The sequence below is a fragment of the Pteronotus mesoamericanus genome, unplaced genomic scaffold (assembly GCF_021234165.1).
Source record: "Pteronotus mesoamericanus isolate MK-2021 breed Mesoamerican mustached bat unplaced genomic scaffold, CSHL_Meso_final scaffold_31, whole genome shotgun sequence".
Classification (NCBI taxonomy): Eukaryota; Metazoa; Chordata; class Mammalia; order Chiroptera; family Mormoopidae; genus Pteronotus; species Pteronotus mesoamericanus.
In genome coordinates this window covers 26,414,684-26,428,168 of record NW_026555312.1, presented here as the reverse complement: position 1 = coordinate 26,428,168, position 13,485 = coordinate 26,414,684, and the positions used below count along the sequence as shown (strand labels likewise).

General features: G+C 34.1%; 1 protein-coding gene across 3 annotated transcripts in view; it reads left to right on the top strand.

Moving 5' to 3' along the window:
* Nucleotides 1-5,069: 5,069 nt before the first annotated feature.
* The window catches only part of MAK (male germ cell associated kinase), a 90,810-nt gene continuing 82,394 nt past the window's right edge, over nucleotides 5,070-13,485 (top strand). For all 3 annotated transcript variants that reach the window (XM_054592113.1, XM_054592112.1, XM_054592111.1), the window contains exons 1-3: nucleotides 5,070-5,364; nucleotides 6,657-6,711; nucleotides 7,387-7,508. In XM_054592113.1, coding sequence (XP_054448088.1) covers nucleotides 5,264-5,364; nucleotides 6,657-6,711; nucleotides 7,387-7,508 — 278 coding nt within the window. In that variant the 5' untranslated portion in view covers nucleotides 5,070-5,263. The remainder of the gene's footprint in view (nucleotides 5,365-6,656; nucleotides 6,712-7,386; nucleotides 7,509-13,485) is intronic.

The window sequence follows — 13,485 nt, the reverse complement described above, 5'->3', positions numbered from 1 at the left end:
AAATGAGGGGCGGGCGGGGTCGGGTCTCGGGGAAAGCAGCGAATTGAGTCCAGAACTGCTACAAATAAAAAATGGAGGGAGAAATCTTTTAAGGGACTCGGTTTGCAGAAAAAGGATTAGAACATTGGTTTAAAGAAAACTTTCTTTACTGCAAATAACACGGATTGGAAGGTGAGGGGACCAATAAAACTGATTTTTAGTGGTTTGTAATCTCAATTATAAAAGAAAAGAGATTTATGTAATTATGTTTAGATAATTCTTTTAAATGAGCAGACATTTGTTTTAATGATAACGGAGTTCTCATAGGAGTCAAAGTTATTGGGACTTTCACCGCTTCCAATTCACCGCTGCGGGATGGGGGAAAGGAGGTATTTTCTCTGAAGGCGACCACTTAACTGCCTACAAGAGGCTGGTCTCAGGCAAGGGTTTGATCTCTGGTGGACGTTTTGTTTATCGTTTTGAAATGGTTTGTGACTATTAGCACAAAGCACCAGTGCTTTTATATTTTAACACGGAATCTTTGTTTTTCCATTGTAAAAGCCTACCTTTTAATTTTTGTAAACATGATTTAGTTAGTTTGAAATCTTTATTGTTTTTCTTTTTAAACAACTTAGTGATTTTTTAAGACTTTACTTTTTAAAAAACAAACGTTAATGCCAGCCTTGGGGTGATATTACATTAGGTTCAACAAAACAAGTTGAAGACATCCTACCAGTATCTTTTGAGTGGCAGACACAAATTTTACCCTCCCTTGTCCTCTTTGTTAATCTTCTTTAATCCTGTCTAAATCCCTATTTAACTGACAGAAGCTGTTGAGAATAAAGCTCAACTTTACAGTAATTGTGCACTTTGATAAGCAGTAATTATGCATTTACATAAAAATAAGAAAACTGGAAAGGGAGAGAAATAGTTTATGGGTATTTAACGTAGGTCAATAATTAGGCCTCTAAATCAATGTCTTTTTCTTTCAATCAGAATATAAGGTTTGTTTAACCCACAGGAAAATAAGTAAATAATTGTATCTTGATTGCAGGAATTGTAAGTTCCTAACAGTTCTGTTGAGGATCATCCTTATATTACATATACTTGGGCTTTGACTTGTTGCATATATATATGGAAATAAGTATATATAGAGAAATATTCATGTACATAAGAAATCATGTTAGTACATGCCTGTTTTGCAGAATTAGCTTTCTATAGGTCAACAGAGAAGAATATATTTAACTTTTAGAGAAATATTGTGTGTGAACTGGGGACCCGTAGGCAGTCTGTTTTTCTTGAATTACATACACTGCTTTTGATTAGTAATCGGTTTAGGACCTTGCTATGCTACATTGATAAAAGTATTAATAGTTTGTGTGAGTAGGTACATGGGAATAATGATTTTTTTAAAAACCCTTTATATCTATGTGTCTTTACATTAGGACATTGTAAGGGGACAGCTGAAATGGTTAGCATTTCACTCTGGAGAGCTATTTATTTTTTAATTAACATGACTCAAAAGAGACCTTTCCAAAATTTTTGTTTGGGAGCATGGTACATAAATTTGTTCTACTAACGGTCGGGTAGGGTCATATTCACAATCTCCAGCATTCAACCACCCCAGTGAAGGAAGCTGGGAAATGACCATGTGTGTTGCAGCCTGTCTAGGCTGAGCAGATCCATTTGAGACTCAGGTAGATGGAAGAAAATGCGTGGAGCCACGGGGATGCTTGGCATGCCTTTATTCAAGGGTGGGTGAGCCACGCAGGCTACAATCTGTGTGTCTATGCACACCACTGACTTCAGGCCAGTCCGGGGCGGGGGGAAAGCCAAGCTGCCAGGAGCCTGGCCACCAGTCCAGGCTGCCCTCAGGGAATCCCACTGCTGGCTCCTCCATTTCCATAACGTACAAATCCTGCCGCCTATTCCAATTGTGTTGCAGCCAGTGTAGGCAAGGCAGGGCCGCTCAAGACTCAGGTAGATGGAAGAAAATGCACAGAGCCTTGGTGTGCAGACATAGACACGAAGCTTGTAGCCTGTGTGGTTTGTCCACCCTTGAATAAAGGCATGTCAGACATCCCAACGGCTCCGTGAATATTCTTCCATATGCATGAATCCCATGAACCTGTCCAGCCTTGAAAGGTCGCAACACGACATGTTCCTTGTTTATTCTTCCCTGAATATAAGTATACCCTACCCTGTGGCCACCCTCACTTGAAGTAAACTTTGTATTTCCAGTGTATACTTAAGAGTCCTTTGGTTAGGCTTGGAATGAAATTTCCAGTAGCCACTCTAAAACTGGGCTTCGAGGCCAACTGTGAAAAGTCATTAATGACTGAATGATCTCTTATGCTAGCAGTGCTAGTGGTAGTGGTGGTTCATTGTCTTAATAGTGAAAGAAAAAGAGGCAATTAACTCCACTTTTACAGGCTAAGTCACTGCAAAGTAAAGTTTTGTCTACTGTTTCTCACACTCTCTTACCTCTGAACTTCTGTTCCCACCTGGGCAGCTCCCTCTTTAATTCCCTTCTCGAGCAATGTGTCATTTTCCAGAATTGCCGACATTCCTTTCTACCTCTTAGACCCTCAGTTAGGTATTAACATGAAAGTAATTGTTGCATATGCAACATATTTTCAAAGGAAAGCAATACTATTATCCTATTAGATGTATTAATTAAATAATTTTCAGGGTGAGGTAAAAAAATAAAATTTTCATGAGGGGAGCTCCAGGTGGCCTCCCGTCTCTCTTACTCACATTTTCTTTCCCTTCACTGTTTCTGACCTATTATTTTTACAATGTCCTTCAGGTAGGTATAGGATAAGCCAGGTGTAGCCCCAGGATTTTGTTAATTAGGGAAAGCCATTTGCACTTTCCAATATGTAGCATCTTGGTGTTTTAGAGTGAGGCAATTGGGTTAGAAATCTTAAGGTGTGGGGGGCAGCTTTCGTTGTAGGGTAGATGCTGAATGGTTTGAGAGAAAAGCAAGGTAGTTTATTACAATCGGCTGTATCAGTGACTGTAAAAGCCAGTAAGAATGGGTTGTTTAGAAGTTAGGGTGTACACTGAAAAAACACAGCTTCAGGCTAATGCAAGTATCAGACTGACTCCATCTTTGGTTCTCTTACTGGTCATAGATAGGTTATTTAATCCTTCTGTGTTTTTATTTTATAATTTTACTGGTATGATGGACATCATGGCCTTTTGGACAATTACATTCTCTGTATTGCTATTTATACAGTAAACCTATAGAGAGCACCATTTCCTTAAAAAGAGGTAGGTGTATGTCGCCTTAGAAAGGGTAGCAAGAAAAGAATGTCAAGTAATGTAACATGTTGCTAGTAAATTGCAAAATACATATTTCATAACATTCTAAATGATCAGAAGAAATACAGTTCAGCTCATAGTTTAATCATAGCACATAATACAAAACAGACAACCCAAAAAATCTTTCAAAATTATATTTCCTTATGTAGGTAAAGGAAAAATTAATAAAAGCAAGTACACATTTTGGTCAGGTACCCTGCAGAGGGATGTTACCTTTCTCTATTTTAATACTTTAATATTTATAATATGTGTTTATATATAATATAAAGACCACTTGCAAAAAACTACATAAACAGGGGAAACATTTGCTGGCATTTTAGAAACCATTTGCTCAGATGCAAGCTGAGAGAAATGAAAGAACCAGTCAATAGAACTGGAAGCTGCTATTGTCATTTCTTTTTCAAGATCTTGGCCACAGAGTTAGCATAGCCTAAATTATTCTCCAGGTAGCTTTGAAGGGATTCTTATCTGTATGAAGTAAAATAAATGATAAATTAATAAACACTCCCTGTTACTGAGAAGCCCCACAGGGTTCTTCCAAAGTTTCCTGTGGACAAATACATTCCTGAATATAAGAAACAACTTAGTTTTACTGTACTTCTTTACACTTGTTTATTCTTTCTCCAGAAAGCCTCTTGTTGGAAGTGTAGATACATTGACAACTACATCACATTCTTGTCAGTCCTAAGTTTAGGCATGTAGTAGAGAAACAATTTCTATGATTTGATTTGATTTTATAAAAATGAAACATCACTACAATGAAAGGAAAATAATCTCTGAATGAAGTATCAAATTATAAAAGACATTTAAAAGCACACTATTTTAATGGTGTCAGACATCCTGCAAGTAAGCATAAAGCCTTGTAACAGAATAATAGAGTTTTTTTTTTAAAGAAAAATAAGAATGAAAAATAGGTATGAACTGAGAAACAGTTCCATGAAATGTGGAGCTAAGAACAGTGGAAAGAAACGAATGTTGTAATGAAGTAGACAGTAAAGCTAGTGCTTTCTTTTCCTGTAATCATAAAAATAAAATCAGAACTATTGAAACCTGTACCCTTTAGATATATCCACAATTGCTTACTTATAGTTTTGAAATATACAGCCCTCTGAAAGAAGAAATTTTAAAAATAAATTGGTGCAAACTCATTTGCAACAAAATATGACCTGAATGATGGGAGGCCGTTCATAGTCTTTGTTTTACTGAGTATCCTTTTTACCTATTTTTCTGTAGGTACATTATGAGACTGAGAGACATCACATAACATATGGTATATGCACCATATTACTTTTCTAAAACATGAAAATTCCTGGATTCCAAACAGATCTGGCCCAGGAGTTTTACACAAGGGATTGTGGTCCTAATTAAATGTGATGCAGAAATCGATTCAAAGGATTGATATATATGTCTGATTCCCCAAGGTCTGATTTGGAATAATATGTTATATTCAATAAAAAAGAAACCATACACATCATTCGGCTGATATTTATTGAACATCCATGGGATAAATTGCATAGTACCATATGAATGAAGCATTCACCAAATGTGTATTATCAGTCTGTTAAATGTGAACTTCATTCCAAAAAAGAACAAATAATTTACTGACAAATGTTTAACACGTTAGCATTTATATTATTTATAATTTTTCCTTGTGCTATATATTACCAGTAAATTTCTTGAAGAGATTCTTTAATGAAAATTCTTTTTATCCTTATTTTTATAGGGTGTTTATAAAAATGGATGTACTGTTTCCTTGCCGGATTCCTGATTGCTATAACTCATGAACCTACGTAGGCTCAGTCTTGGGAATGAGCCTATGTTTAATGATGAAAAACCTGTCACCAGTGTCGCAACAACAGTCTAAGAGAAAAAACAAATAAAAATAAAGAAGCATTTAACTTTATATCCAACAAAGAAGCCATTGTAATCAACAACTTCTGCTGCATTATTTTCCAAGATGAACCGGTACACAACCATGCGACAGCTGGGAGATGGCACCTATGGGAGTGTGCTGATGGGCAAGAGTAATGAATCTGGAGAGCTGGTGGCCATCAAAAGGTACCATATACAACACTGCAAAGTTTACCTTTGGAGCTGATCTTTCTTTTCCTTTGTTTGCTTGAGAAAATGTGCAAACAGTGATGCCCTTCGTGTCTTATTGTAGATCATAGATTTGGGTACATCTGGTATCTATTGAGTGCTAGACAGTTTACCATAAGCCTTTCTTTTGCAGTAGTTTCTACTTTATAGATAAAGAATTTGAGGCACAGAGAGGTCATTAAATAATTCGTCCAAGGCTGTTTAATAAGTGAGCTGCTGATTGAGGATTTAAATCCAGGCAGTGCAATTCCACAGCCACCTTCTTGACCACCATGGTGTGTGGCTAATTCTTAATGCTGCTTTTTCCTTTACTTGATTCCTTACCCCTGTGTTTTACACTCTTGTAGAGGCTCAGAATAATTCCTGTAGGAATTAGTTTAGTAAATAAGGATAACTCCAAGCTTCCTGAGAATCTTCTAGAACACCTCAATAGGAAATTATAATATTAAATGAAAGCACTAGGGTATATAGGGTTCTGATTTTTCATAATCACTCTTGTAATTTCTATACCTAAAGAAACATTTTTTTAAAACATAAATCCTATTTTTCTTGTCTCCCACTTTGTTTGGTGACTAAAATTACATTCATATAAATAATGCAATCTCTTTCTATGGTATAGATATTGGGATTACTTTATTACCCTAAATTCACTTTTTATCTGTTTATCTTTAATGGTAACCAACATTAGTGTGGAAGAGAGGCAGTAAAAACAAAATTTAAGGAAGCTATTTCTAAAGTTTGGTTACTTCTGAATTATTGCTGATTTAAATAAATCACTTAATTTTATGGACCTCTTGTTTAAAGCTGAGGTAGTGATATAAAAGTTGTCAGACAAGACATTTTACTAAATTTGCTACCAAAATTTGTAATTTTCCCCCACTCCACCTAATTATAATATTTCATATTTATCTTTTAAGTTCTAGAAAGAGAGCCTTTTGGAAGGAACCCTTGTAGAAAAGCCCAGTAAAACTAATTAGAGAAAAGTGAGAATTCATCCAGAAAGGAAGATTAATGGTGATTCTTTCACTTTTGTGTTAAAGCAGAATTTCAGATATGACATAGTCATGAACTTATACCAAATAGCCTTGAGATATATAGAAGGGAGGTGATTTGCTTTTAAGTAAGAGGGAAGAGAGAGAGTCGTAGCTTGCCCAAAGTGAACTAAAAACAGAGAAAGAAAGCCAGTGATCTAATTTGTGCTTTCAAATCCTCAGTCTCTGTACACTAAACTTACCTTTTTTATATTTCAGGATGAAGAGGAAGTTTTATTCTTGGGATGAATGCATGAACTTGAGAGAAGTTAAGGTAAAAATCCTAGAGATGAAAAGAACTGGAGAAGGCCTTAACTCTACCTCATACCTATCTCATTTCTAAGGACAGTAGCTAAGAAGATTATCTTTGTACTGCTTCCTACAGAGAAAAGAATAATTATATTTCTTAACCTTTTCCTTTATCTTCCTAGAGTAATTTCTCATTTTTCATCAAAATCTCAGTGGAGAACAGAAAATAACTATACCTTCATATTTGAAAGTATACTCTCACTTTTAAAAGAGTGTTTTACTTTATATTATCAAAGAAAAGACAACTTTTAAAATTACTATATACCATTTCTTTATATTTTATACTGTGTGACTTGGATAAATTTTTGGAGACCTCTGAATGGATAAGTCAGAAAAAAGTTAGACCTAGTGAATATACTGAGAAAAAAGTGACAAACTGAAGTGTTTGGTGGCTACTGTTGACTTGGTTTATTTTTGCACTTAATTACTTAAAACATTTACTGCTTACTTTAAATAGGTGTTCTAAAATGTTTTTAGACATACTACAAATTTTGTAGATATTAAAACTTAATTCATTAATGAATTCAGAAGAAATGGAATATTACTTAAGATAATTATCATACCTACTAGCATTGGTAACATTTTGCCAACTTCTGTAACTTTGCTGTAAGAATTTTAATGCTTATTTGCTGTGTTGCAGTCTCTGAAGAAACTTAATCATGCCAATGTGATTAAATTAAAAGAAGTTATCAGAGAAAATGACCATCTTTATTTCGTATTTGAATATATGAAAGAAAACCTTTATCAATTAATGAAAGACAGGTATGTCTGTATTTTATGAAAATTGTACTTTTATTATCTCCTTCATGAGTTCCTTGGATTCCTTCAGTATGCCACAGTTTACAATATTCAGATTCTGAGAGGTAGATTTAAACTCATTAGTTGTTCTCTTCATCAAAGGATAATATCTACTGTTGAAGAACTAGCTATGACACAGCTACTATTTTTCTTCTGTAATCTCTTAAAAATCAAAATAAATATTTTATATAAACACACATACTATCTCCCTATAGTTTTTGAAGCAAAGATCTATTTATAATTTAAGACTCAGTAATAAAGTTGGTCTTGGGCAAAATTGAGAAAATTATCTTCATCGTTCTCCTAAGCATCTTGTGAAAGATTAATAAAAGAATGGAGGAAGGAGTGAAGTAGCTTTCTAAAAAGGAGCTAATAAACTCATTAGAATGCTTAAGTGAATGATAAAACTTAATGTGTTACCCATACCAAGGAAATTCTAATTTTAATTTTTAAACCTATGAACAGAATCTAAAGAGGAAGAGCTTCAGTCATTTGCCATGAGTTTGGGGAGGATAATATTTAGGAGATAGCTGCCAATCACTTATCTGGGAGGTTAATGTCCAAAATTTTGTCTGCTTTTAAAGCCAGAGTTGAACAACATATCTTCAAATTCTTTAGAAATAAATTTCCCAGCAGACTGATGTTGAGTTTTCTCTGTATTTCTTTCGCACATACACATACTCACCCAAGGCCTCAGGATGGTGAGTGAATTTTTCTTTGATCATATTTTTCCTTTTGATGTTCCAGGCTGATACCATAACATTAATAGCAGTTAAAATAAAAGTAAAAGATTTCTACCTCCCAAATCAGTGTTTATTTTCTAGAGTTTTTTCTAGCCCTTCTATACAGACGTGCCTACTTTTTGCATGGTTGTAATTTTAATAGTCATACATTACTTTATTTTATTTTATTCATTCACTTAACAGGCTTTTTTAATGCTGATATATAATTTTCATACTTACCATAGGATGTTCTGTTAAATAATTATACCAAGCTTCACTTAGCTCTGAATTATTTTAAAAGAAATAACTATCAATGGGAGAATAAGTTGGTGATTATAACACATAACATTAATAGAATTGTTTTGAGGCCATTAAAAATGGTAATTATAAATATTATGAAAATGCTTATAAGTAGATAAAAAACAGAAAGCAAAATTTTATTTACGTAACATCAATACCTAATATAAAAGTTATGCATGCATACGATTTAGGATTAGATTAGAATACTGAAAAGCCAAAATAGTTTCTTAATCAGGTGGAAAGATTATGGGTAATCTTAATTTTTTGGCTTCTAATAATAATTTATGCTGTTTAAAATGTATGAAATGATAAACATGCATGATATATTGATGTAGTTGTTGATGCAGAAGAAATTAAGTACCTATAAATATATGAAATATACTCTCATCTGATTAAAACATATCTGTCAGTGGAAGTGGTTAATAGCAAATGAACACTAAAAAAGAATCAACTTTGGAAATTCAGTATTCAATCCTGGATTTCTAAATTACATGGTAATAAAATTACATTATTTAGAAAATTATTCAATATCAAAGGTATAAATTTAACCATTAACAAGTGTATATGGTAAAGGCCTTTGATGTTAAGAGGTAGTTTTATACTTTGTTTTTGGTACTTAACTTCCTGAAACATTCTTTTGAGGATCTAGATTAATTCAGGAGCCTTTTTATTCAAATAAACTTTTCCATTTCAATTGGAAACCAATATACATTAACCTTTGTTCTGATACTATAAACTTCGGTATATAGCATTCATTTTACAAATTTAAAATTGTTGGCAAGGATGAAAATATTTCTTTTAAAATTTATAGTTTATGAAAGTGAATTCTTTTTTTTTTTGTTGGTTTTAATAATTTTTTTGTTGTATTTCTTTTCATTACCATTTAGTCCCTGTATACCTCACCCCCCTGCAGCTACCACACTGTTGTCCATATCCATGAGTCTTTTTTTCCTTTTTGCTTAATCCCTCTACCCCCTTAGCTGTCATCCTGCTATCTGTGACGATGATAGATTGTTTAGTCTGTTTATTAGATTCCACATATAAGTGAAATCATATGATATTTGTCTTTCTCTGCCATTTGTATTTCACTTAGCATAATATTCTCTAGGTCCATCCAAACCGTCACAAAGGGTAAAACTTTATTCTTTTTTTACAATCGAGTAATATTCCATTGCGTAAATGTCCAATAGTTTTATTCACTCATCTACTTATGGACGCTTGGGCTGCTTCTACATCTTGGCAATTGTAAATAACGCTGCAATGAACATAGGGGTCCTTAAGTTTTTTCGAATTATTGTTTTGGGTTCCTTATATTCCCAGAAGTGGGATCGCTGGGTCAAAAGGCAGATCCATTTTTAATTTTTTGATGTATTGCCATACTGCTTTCCACAGTGGCCACACCAATCAGCGTTCCCACTGATACAGAAGGGTTCTCCTTTCTCCATATCCTCTCCAGCACTTGTTGTTTGTTGACTTATTGGTGATAGCTATTCTGACAGGTATAGGATAGTATCTCATTGTAGTTTTCATTTGCATTTCTCTGATGATTAGTGACATTGAACATCTTTTCATGTGTCTCCTGGCCATCTGTTTATCCTCTTTCAAGAAGTTATCTGTTCAGATCTTTGTCAATATTTTAATTGAGTTGTTTGGTTTTGTGTGTGTGCGTGTGTGTGTGTGTGTGTGTGTGTGTTGAGTTTTGTCAGTTCTTTATAAATTTTGAATATTAACCCCTTATCAGATGTATTGACGAATATGTTCTCCCATTCAGTGGGTTGTCTTTTTATTTTGTTGATGTTTTCCTTCACTGTGCAAAAACTTTTTAGTTTAATGTTGTCTCATTTGTTTATTTAATTTATTTTTGTTTCTCTTGCATGGGGAGATACATCAGATAAAATACTGCTACAAGCTATGTCTGAGATTTTGCTGTCTATGTTTCCTTCTACAGTTTTTATGGTTTTGGATCTAAAACTTAAGTCTTAATCCATTTGGAGTTTACTCTTGTATGTGGTGTAAGAGGGTGATTTAGTTTCATTTTTCTGCACATACCTGTTGAGTTTTCCCAAACAATTTATTGAGTCAACTGTCTTTAGCCCGTTGTATGTGCTTACTTCCTCAGTTGCATATTAATTGACTGTAAAGGTGTGGGATTACTTGTGGGCTTTCTATTCTGTTCTGTTGATCAATGTGACTGTTTTTATGCCAGTACCATGCTGCTTTGATTACTGTAGCCTTATAGTGTAGTTTGATATCAGGTAGCATGATTCCTCCAACTTTCTTCTTTGATCTCAGGATCACTGTTACTTTTGGGGGCCTTTTGTGGTTCCATATACATTTTTAAAAATTTTTTCTAGTTGTGAAATATGTCATTAAAATCTTGATGGGGATTGTGTTGAATCTATAGATTGATTTGGGTAGTATGGACATTTTAATGATGTTAATTCTTCCTATCTATGAAGACACTATGTACTTCCACTTATTTGTATCTTCTTCAGTTTCTTTCTTAAGTGTCTTACAATTTTCCAAGTACAGGTCTTTCACATCTTTGGCTAGATTTATTCCTAGGTATTTTATTCTTTTTGAATCAATTGCGAATGGGATTGTTTTCTTAATCTCCCTTTCTGTTAGTTCGTTACTGGCATATAAAAATGCAACTGTTTTCTGGATATTAATTTTGTATCCTGCTACTTTGCTGAATTCATTTATAAGTCATAGTAGTTTCTTGGTGGAATTTTTTGGGTTCTGTATATATAGTATCATGTCAACTGCAAATACAGACAGTTTTACTTCTTCCTTTCCTATTTGGATGTGTTTTCTTTCTTCTTGTCTGATTGCTGTGGCTAGGACTTCCAGTACTATGTTGAATAAGAGGGGTGAAAGTGGACCTCCCTATCTTGTTCCCGATCTTTAGGGGAATGTTTGTAGTTTTTGCCTGCTGAGTATGATGCTGGCACTGGGTTTGTCATATATGGCCTTTATTATGTTGAGATGTGTTCCCTCTATTCCCACTTTGCTGAGAGTTTTTATCATAAATGGGTACTGGATTTTATCAAAACTTTTAATGCATCTATTGATATGATCATGTAGTTTTTATCCTTCATTTTGTTTATGTGGTGAATCACATTTACTAATTTATTAATGTTGTACCAACCTTGCATTCCTGGAATAAATCCCACTTGATCATGGTGTATGATCTTTTTGATGCATTGCTGTATTTGGTTTGCTAATATTTTGTTGAGGATTTTAGCATCTATGTTCGTCAGAGATACTGGCTTAGAATTTTCTTTTTTTGTACTGTCTTTATCTGGTTTTGGCATTAGGATAATGCTGGCCTCATAAAATGAGCTTGGGATCCTCTGTCCTCCTGAATTTTTTGAAATAGATTGAGAAAGAGAGGTGTTCTTCCAGGAATGTTTGGTAAAATTCACCTGTGAAGCCATCCAGTCCAGGGCTGTTGCTTGTTGGGAGTTTTTGATTACTGCTTCAATTTCACTCGGTGTAATCTGTCTAGTTTTGGAAGAGTGTATGTTACTAGGAATTTATCCATTTCGTCCGAGTTGTCCAGTTTGGTGACATGTTGTCGTTCATAATATTTTCCAATCCTTGTATTTCTTGCATTTCTTGGGCATTATTTCTCCTTTTTAATTTCCGATTTTATTTATTTGGGTCCTCTCTCTGTTTTCTTTGGTTAAACCTTTTCAAACCTTTGGTTAAAGGTTTGTTAATCTTGTTTATCTTTTCAAAGAACCAGCTCTTGGATTCATTGATCTTTTGTAACATTTTTCAGACTCTATTTCGTTTATTTCTGCTCTGATCTTTATTATTTTCTTTTTTCTACTCACTTTTGGCTTTGTTTGTTGTTCTTTTTCAAGTTTTTTTTAAGTGTGAAGTTAGATTGTTTGAGCTTTTTCTTGTTTATTGAGATAGGCCTGTAATGCTATGAATTTTCCTCTTAGGTTTCCTTTCCTTGTGTCCCATGGATTTTGGATAGTTGTGTTCTCATTTTCATTTGTTTCATGGTATCTTTTGAATTATTCCTTGACCTCATTATTGATCCATTCATTGCTCAATAGCATCTTCTTTAGCTTCCATGTCTTTGAGTGTTTTTCAGTGGTCCTCTTGATTGATTTCTAGTTTCATAGCACTGTGGTCAGATAAGATGCTTGATATGATTTCAGTCTCCCTAAATTTATTGAGACTTGCTTTGTGTCCTAACATGTAGTCTATTGTAGAAAACAATCCATGTACACTTGAAAAATATGTATATTCTATTGCTTGGGGGTGAAATGCTCTGAAGATGTCAGTTAAATCCATTTGATCTACTGCGTCCTTTATGGCCGCTTCTCCTTTTTTATTTTATGTCTGGAAGATCTATCCATCAAAGTCCCCAACTATTGGGGTGTTAAAATCCCCAACTATGACTATATTTCTGTTGATCTCTCCCTTTATGTGCGTCAAGAATTGCTTCACATATTTAGGTGCTCCTATGTTGGGTGCATAATTGTTTATTAGGGTTATATCCTCTTGTTGGATTGTTCCCTTTATCATTATGTAGTGTCCTCCTTTGTTTCTTACTATAGCCTTGGTTTTAAAGTCTATTTTGTCAGCTATAAGTACTGCTACCTCAGCTTTTTTTTCTTTCCATTTACATTAAATATCTTTTTCCATTCCCTTTTAGTCTGTGTGTTTCTTTTGATCTGAGGTGAGTTTCTTGGAGGCAGCATATTTATGGGTCTTGTTTTCTTAACTATTCAGCTACCCTCTGTCTTTTGGTTGGAGCACTTAAGCCATTTACATTAAAATGATAATTGATAGATACATATTTAGTGCCATTTTATTGTTAGACTATATTTTTCTGTTATTTTTCTTCCTCTTTTTCATCTTCTTAAAGCAAGCCCTTTAACATTTGTCGCAGTGTT